At 28.5% G+C, this 8,346-nt stretch overlaps 1 protein-coding gene across 1 annotated transcript in view; it reads left to right on the top strand.

The window, feature by feature from the left end:
* InR (Insulin-like receptor) overlaps positions 1–8,346 on the top strand; it is a 90,208-nt gene that overhangs the window by 61,867 nt on the left and 19,995 nt on the right. Inside the window, exons 10-14 of the mRNA XM_014418029.3 lie at positions 821–1,035; positions 3,041–3,221; positions 4,311–4,498; positions 6,513–6,683; positions 7,285–7,465. Of these exons, the coding sequence (XP_014273515.1) occupies positions 821–1,035; positions 3,041–3,221; positions 4,311–4,498; positions 6,513–6,683; positions 7,285–7,465 (936 nt within the window). The remainder of the gene's footprint in view (positions 1–820; positions 1,036–3,040; positions 3,222–4,310; positions 4,499–6,512; positions 6,684–7,284; positions 7,466–8,346) is intronic.

Here is an 8,346-nt window from a genome sequence, read left to right as displayed (position 1 = left end):
GAAGCTTTCTGTATGGTGGAATTTCAAGGGTGTGATTTTTCATGAGCTGTTGCCACAAGGTATGAGCTGTGCCCTATATATATATATATATATATATATATATATATATATATATTCACACATATATAAATAGACAGGGTGTTAAACAAGAAAAAAGTATTTCCTCTGAACATATGTCCGAAAACGCTTTGTTTAGGGAATATTCACACCTGAAGATTTTCATTGTTATGAATTATTTAGGTTATATGAAATTAATAAAACTTATTTATTCGTTCCAACTATTTTATTAATTAAACGTAAACATTAAATGTTGTTCAAAGTGATTTACTTGAGCATTAAGACAATTATGTTTAGTAAAAAATATTGTTTACCTTTATTTCCATTTCTGTAATCACCCCCAAAAATGATTTTTACTATTTATAATGAGATATTAATAGTTGAGCATAGATAAATATGAGGAGAAGATGGTTGGGGGTGCAATCTGCAAAAATATACAAATAAACAAAACTTATTTATTTGTCCCTACATTTTGTCCTGAATTTCAGGCCTTCATCAGGGGATTTCAGTGGAGTTTCCATTTCACTTTTAAGGGAAATTCTGGTGAAGTCCCCTAATTAAGGCCTGAAATTCAGAGAAAAACATCAGGAAAAATAAATAAGTTTTGTTTATTTGTGTATTTTTTCTAACCACACCCCTGACCATATTTTCCTCATTTACTATTAATAAATAGTTTGTTTTTTAACTGTTGTGGAATATAACATCAATGTTTTGTACTGATGATTTTAAGTTGGTTAAAATAATATCTATATTTTATTTCCAGGTCTGCTTTGATTGTATTAGACAATCAAAATTTGGTAGAATTATGGGATTGGAAAACTCGTAAAAATGAATTTCGTATTGGTCAAGGGAGGCTATTTTTTCATTTTAATCCCAAGTTGTGTCTATCAGAAATTGATAAACTTAAAAGAGTAGCTAAATTGGGAGACTATACTGAACATGAAGTAGCTAGTAGTTCAAACGGTGACAAAGTTGCTTGTAAGTATGGTTTTGAATTCAAGCATAGATTTTTACTGTCAATAATAAATAGTCAGCTGAGGTAAATTTTAATATACTATTTTTGTATGGAAAAATTGTAAGCTTTTTTTTTTTTGAGAGGGAAGGCAAGACAGACTTAAACACATTTATGAATATTTGTTATTTAGAAAATTATGGTACCCTTATATTGCTTATTCAAAATTGCCCCAGCTGTCTATTTAATTATTAATAAAATAATTGTTTTTATGAATTTCTTACTAAACCAGAATTAATTGATTTATTTTCTTTCCATTTTTTGGATTCTATAAGTTCTGTAATGTTTTGGATGGTGCATTTGAAATTTAAAACCACAGAGCTTAGATTTCATATCTATTACTTCTAAGAATCTGTAAGCTGTTTCTTGAGAAAATCTTAGCACTTACCTAAGTAAAGAAACTTGAAACAGTAAAAATGATTATTATTTATTTAAATAGAGTAAATGAAATTATTTATTGCTCACCATCATACACCCTTTTATGCTACTTACCATCACACCTTTTACTTTTTCAGCCGGCTTTTAGTTTCATAAGATTTCAGGCCACAATTCTATTTCATTTTTTTATTCTTAATTAATTTTTTTGAAAACTACTGTTTTTTACAAAAGCAGTAAAAGTTAAAAAAAATGTTATAGTGGAACAGTATTATATCTTTAAATGACAATAGTTTAATAAATAGATTCTATAGATGAGATAATTGTAGTTATAGAGGTAGTGTATGAAGGTTCTTATGTTCAGTACTTGATGAAGAAATGCTATTTGTTTTACCATGATTATACAAAGAGGTGAGTAGTCAGGATTACAATCATTCTTGAGTTTCCATTAATAAAGGATCAGATCCCAGTTCATAGAGGTTTGATGGGAAACATAAATGTGTCCTGACCCTTGAACTTATTCATGACTGATTGAACAGAAATAATTTCTACAATATTATTTTTCTAAAGATTGGATGGAAAGTTTTCTTCTACAAGTAGGCCCAAATCTGGGCCCAAGATTTACAATTAGTTTTTGCTAATTTTCACTTTGTTAGAAGGAGCCTGATTATTGTTACCAATTTATTTCGGGATCGTAAGATTTTTTGAAATGTGATATTTTCTATGCCCACAAAGTATGAATATTAAGGTGTCACCAGAATAAGATCCTCAGAAATAGTTAACTTTAGTACTGTGTCAGAAGTCATTAGAGGGGGTGGGGATGCATTTTATATCCATTCCGAAACCACTGAAAGGAATATGGTTTGTCTCATGAATATATTGTTTCCTGCTGCATTTGAGGATCTCTAGTGGCTCCATTGTTTCAAATAAGCTGGAATGTGGTATGAAGTGTTGTCTAAGTAGAATAGTATAAAAATGAAAGTGAATTTCAGTCAAAATTTTATTATATCCTTTTTTTTTTTTTTTTTTTTTTTTTTGCGGTTTTTAAGTTTAGCATACTCCCTTTGCTCCTCCAAATGTAAGTTAAAGAGTTAAAAATTGTATTCGAGAAGTGCTTTTTGGCGGTCACAACTTTTTTGTCTTAACCCAACATTGGTTTCATGCTTTTTAACAATCTTCAAGGTCTTGTGCTCCCCTGTAGCTTCTCCTGTAGCTTAAATTGAGTTAAAGGATTAAAAATTTATATGTGAATTGAATTGGGGTTAGAGAATGTTTTTTGTGGGTATCAATTTTTTCTTGGTTTTAAGCATTAATAAAAGAATTAATTCAGTTTTATTTATTCTGGGACAAGTCCCTTAAGAATAATAATACAAACAATAAAAATTGTTGACTGGCTTGTTACTATAAACCTATGGCTTGGAACAGAACAATTATCATTTAAGCCATTAATAAAATAATCAATTAAAAATTTCTTACCTCTCTTTATTAGACATACTTCAATAAACTGATAAATAGAGAGAAGTATTTTATATAAACACACACGCATGCAGTCTTGAATGAATACATTTATATTTATATTATATTTTACTTTTTTAGGTAACATAAAGGAATTAAAAGTCACTGTTTATAAGAAGAATTCAATAGCAGCTCTTATTAGATGGAATCAGTTTGAACATTATGATTCTCGTACATTGCTTGGTTATGTTGTTTATTCAATCGAAGCACCATACCAAAATGTTACAATGTATGATGGAAGAGATGCTTGTGGTGGAGACGGGTTAGTAGTTGAATGATTATAAATATTTTCTAAACCCATTGCATTTTTTTTATGGTCTGACTAATTCAAAATTTGATTACTGTATATTGCTTTATTTGTTGTGCTATTTCTATGATCTTTCTATGTTAAATTCCTTTCCCTAATCTGATTTCATAAATTTGCATTAAAAATAAATTATTCTTTTTTTTTTCCTGAATGAAATAATTTGGAAATAATAATCTCTGAGGATATGGTTTTGGAAAAGTTAAGGTATATCTTGAAAGAAACTGTTTTCTTTTTTCTGCTGAAAAAAGAGATTTAATATCAGAAGGCTATTGGTTGACATTATAGAATTGAAGGAAGATGGTCTGGATGGCAGTAAGGAAAGCTGCTAAAATCACAAGGAAAAATGTTAATTTGAGACCAAAGTTTTGCCCCATGTTGCTGGGCTTCATAAAGGTTATAAAACTACAAAAAAACTAAAAAATACTGTAATTTTAATTAAAATATTGTAATTGTAGTTGTTAAATTTATAAGAATAACCACCTAAATTATACAATAAGAATAACCACCTCTGAATTTCGTTCTTATTATTTATTACTGTATTTTTTATTTATAATTTATTCTGTTCATCTTATTTCTATTTTCTGTCAATTGACACTGTTCATTTTTATATAATGTTCGCAATATTTTTTATGTCATCTTATAGTTCTGCCAGAGTTTACAATATATGTTTATGTCATCTTATACCCTAGTTTACAGTATTTTTAGTTGTCTGGGTTTTGTTTTTTTAGCCCTAATTCAATGTGGAATGAAATGTTGGTTCCAAATAAATAGATTTTCTTGCTATTTGAGTACTTTTGTTTGGCCACCTGGAACATCCTCCTTAAAAAAAATAAAATCAATTGTTCATATTCTTTATTTTAGTGATAAACTATAACTTTAAACCCTATATAGTTAGTTAATCGTTGCTTTGTAATTAAATATTTTTTTAATATTTGAGGAAAAATAACTTAAAATCTCAATGCATTTAGATGTTTTTTTAAAAAATTACTCTATTTAATAATATAATTTATGGTTTGATTCAAAATTTATTTTATAATTTTTTAGGTGGCAAGTTGATGATGTATCTGCATCAGAAAACCCAGCAAAAGATGGGGAAAAGCAAGAAATAAACCATATTCTCACACGCCTGAAACCATATACTCAGTATGCTTTTTATGTAAAAACATATACGGTCGCCACTGAAAAAAGTGGTGCGCAAAGTCGTATCCAGTATTTTCGAACAGAACCAGATAGTAAGTTGCCTTTCACTTTTTTATTTACTTTATTGATATAAAGTATTCACCATGCCCTTCTATAAATCCCGGTTTCACATTTTTATCATCTGAAAATATATTTCAAACATTTATGTAATAAAAACAAATTTAAAAATAAAAATTAATAGATGATTTTAAATTAAAGATATTAATGTACTGTATAAAATAAAATTTAAAGAAATTCAATTTTTTCATTACTATAGGTATAATAATGTAAAAGTTAAAGTGAATATTTTTGTTATTCCCTGACTCCCTGAACCTTTTTAAATACAATGTTATTCAAGTTTGTGGATTTGCTGGATTTTAGAAATAATTTTTATTTTTAGTCTATAATAATTATGTTATTGGGAACTCTTTCCCACTCAGTAGAATATGTTTATCTTGTAATATTCTTTTTATTTAAAATATTTGACAGCCTTTAATGATGTACTAGAATTTGTATTGTTTTTTCATCATGTGTACTTTTATTTGTATCTTTTATATTGAACTTACACAAATATTATCCTAATTATTCTTATTCTATCAATTCTCGTGTTTGTTTACAGACATTGCTTTTTATTTTTATTTATTTTTTTTATTTGGTAAATATCAAGAGTGGATGAATATAAGCTTGGTGTTTTTCTTAAAATCTTGTATCCTTCATAAGTAAAAAAAAAATTGAACTAGACTGACTTCTTGCAAAGCTTCTTTGAGTAAATAGTCCATAAATTCATTTCATGATTCTCCTTTATGTGCTTGTTTTCTTTTTGTAGTAGAGAGGTAAGATTGTACCATTCAGATAATATAGTTGGTATTAAAAAGGGGTTAATACAGTTTAAAATGGATCTGATCCAGGCTTTGACAGTAGTCCCTATCATCATTCTGTATTCACCTTAGCCATGGGTGGCGATTAACTGCTGCTGCCTGAGTTGAAAAGTACGAAATGGATCTGTTCCAGATACATGCAAAATGGACCTGATACAAATACATCCATTGGTACCTGGTCCAAATGTGCACATTGGTATCTATGATCCTTGGCAATAAGTTGTTTGATCATGAGGGAGCTCAGGTGTCACCTTAGCATTCTCAAGATTGCACCAACACGTTTTCGATTTAGGTCTGGGCAGGTTGACTTTTATTTCATGGCAGTCCCACATAATGAAAACTTCATCCTCCTCTGGTTTGAAGTTGGTTGGTTACCTTTAGGATAACCCCAATATATCAGAAATGATCAGGTAAGTGGTAATAAAAAAAAAGATGATTCTTGACAGTAACTACTTTATATCAACAACAGCTATCCGAGTTGACTTAGGCAAAATGGACCTGATCCAGATTTGGTACAAATTATCTTGGTTTTGACAGTTTGGTGGGAATTGCTGATTGCTACCTTCTTCAACCGCTTGTTGACCCTTCTGATATACATTGTAATAGTCAATTATTGATGTTCTTAATTTTTAATTTTTCAGGAATGTAATTAGTTGTTTCAATGAATAATAATAGTAAAATAAAGAAAGGTATATAAGTAAATAAAAAGTTTAAAATCAGTCTCAATTAAAACAAAAATTTATTATTATTGGAAAAGTATATTTACAACAAAACATAATTTTAAAATAAGATGTAAATTAAAGTAATTGTTTTAACAAGTACAAATTAATGTGAACTTTTGTTACATAAAAAAATCAAGAAGGGTTGGGTAGCTTTAATAGTGGCCTAAGGCTGGTCAATTCTGTATCATCTACGTAAATACCAGATAAAAGTGTCAGATGCAATAGAGTATCAGTATCACTTGTATTCTGATACAAGATTTTCTAATGTCTCCCCACCCCTATTTATTATCTGTAATAATAGATTTCAAAATATTTTCTCTCAAATGGTCAGTTATACTTTGATTCAATTATAAATTAATTTTAGTTACCTGTAGGTAAATTGTTTTTTTTTATCTTACTTATAATATCTATGTTTTAACTTTTGTGAGCTTATGATCTACTTATTTATAATATGATTATTGTTTTAGGGCCTTCTGAACCTCGTGGTTTAACCGCATTTTCCAATTCTAGTTCAGAATTAGTTATTCACTGGCAGCCCCCTGCACATCCTAATGGTAATTTAACACATTATATTGTGACAGGTCATTGGGAAAGGGATAATGAAGAGTTTATCGAACAAAGAAATTACTGTCTTGAGCGTAAGCATACTTTTTTTGGTTCTATATACTAGGGGTATTCATGATCTTTAGTTTAACATGTTAAAGCGTGTTAATTGGTATAAGTTATGTTAAATTGAGAAATATTTCCTTATTTTATCATGTTAAAATGATATAACATGGTTGAGTGCATGTTACTAGATATGTTAAATGGAGAATGATGTCATGCAACAGACCAGCTGAGTTCTACATTGACGTGTTAGATTACTTGCTCATAGTTTGTGTTTTGTCTTAGTATTGTTTGGACTTTTTTAAACAAGACCAATTAGTAGCCAAATCTACACATTTCTACTTTTCACTAACTTTAGGCATGTTGTAATAAATTACTGTATTAAAAATTTAATGAAGTAAACAATAACAAGAAGTTTTGGAAGGAAAGTTTATTAAACAAGTTGCTCAGAAAATCCTCTAGGAGCTCTTATGCATTTAACATTTAACATGACTTTAAATAGTGCTGCTCACAATCTCATACTTATAATATTTAACATGGTAAAACATTTTACATTTAACACAATATTATGAATACCCCTACTGTTATTTTGCTGTGCTATTTTTTAAGTTATCATAATTTGTTCTATTACAGCTATATCATTACCTCCTGATACACATAAAATAACCCCAAAACCAAAGATAGAAGAACATAATGACCTCACTGATGAAAAGCTTACGTCTTGTCCTTGTAAACGTAAAATAGTTGACAATAAACAGCGTGAAAAAGAAATTCAGCTAGAAGATCATTTACAAAACCAAATTTATGTCAAGAGGTATAATATTAAATATTTCTAAGTGTTTGCTTATTGTTAATGTATATTTTAATTACAAGTCCTTAAATGTAGATCACAAGATTCCTAACATGTTTTGTTTTTATAAATATGTACTGGGTGTCTTGTAAATCTTTAGCAATATTTAAGGGGGTTAATGTAGATCTCCAAAAGCACCTAAAAATTTGTCTAGACAATGATCTAATTCTCTACAGAAAAGAAGAAAATTTAGATTTTGTGTTGTTTTTTTTCAATAGGAAGCAATAACTAAAGAATTACTTACTGAAGTTGGATAGTTCTAAATAACAGTATCATAAACTAGACTAAATCTCCTTTTTTAAAAAGAAATAGAATGTGTCATTGTTAAGGACCATTTGAAAGGTGTGTTCTTGCAGCAAAATAATGCGTTTTGTTTTTCATAAAATCCTGAACCATTCACAATGTTCTTGTGTTATTTGCCCACTCTTCACATTAATTATTAAAATGTTTAGCTAAAATTCAATTTAACACTATTATAACTTTCTTATGAAAGTCGTCTTAGGTTGTGATAAGACGACCAACATTAAATAAATAGTTGAAAAATATTTCTTCTCTTTTATTGTTTCCTGAATTTATTAAAAATATAATCATTGCTGACATATTATGAAGGTAGGAAGATATTTGACTCTATTCTGTTCATTATAGCAGTAGCTCTGCCGACTTTCAAGATGGAGCTGCCATATTGACTATTGTAAATACATCTTTTTGTTCACCTATTATTTTCAACATTGTATCTTTTACTGAAAACATTTCTTAACTTTCTGTTTGATTAAACAAAGCTAATTTATTATATTGAAAAAATAAAAAATCTTAATATTCTATGGTTCAACTATTTATTATATATA

Source organism: Halyomorpha halys, unplaced genomic scaffold (assembly GCF_000696795.3).
Source record: "Halyomorpha halys isolate HHAL.00 unplaced genomic scaffold, Hhal_1.1 Scaffold176.1, whole genome shotgun sequence".
Lineage (NCBI taxonomy): Eukaryota > Metazoa > Arthropoda > Insecta > Hemiptera > Pentatomidae > Halyomorpha > Halyomorpha halys.
Note: the sequence above shows the minus strand (reverse complement) of the source record. Positions and strands in the feature narration are given on the sequence as shown.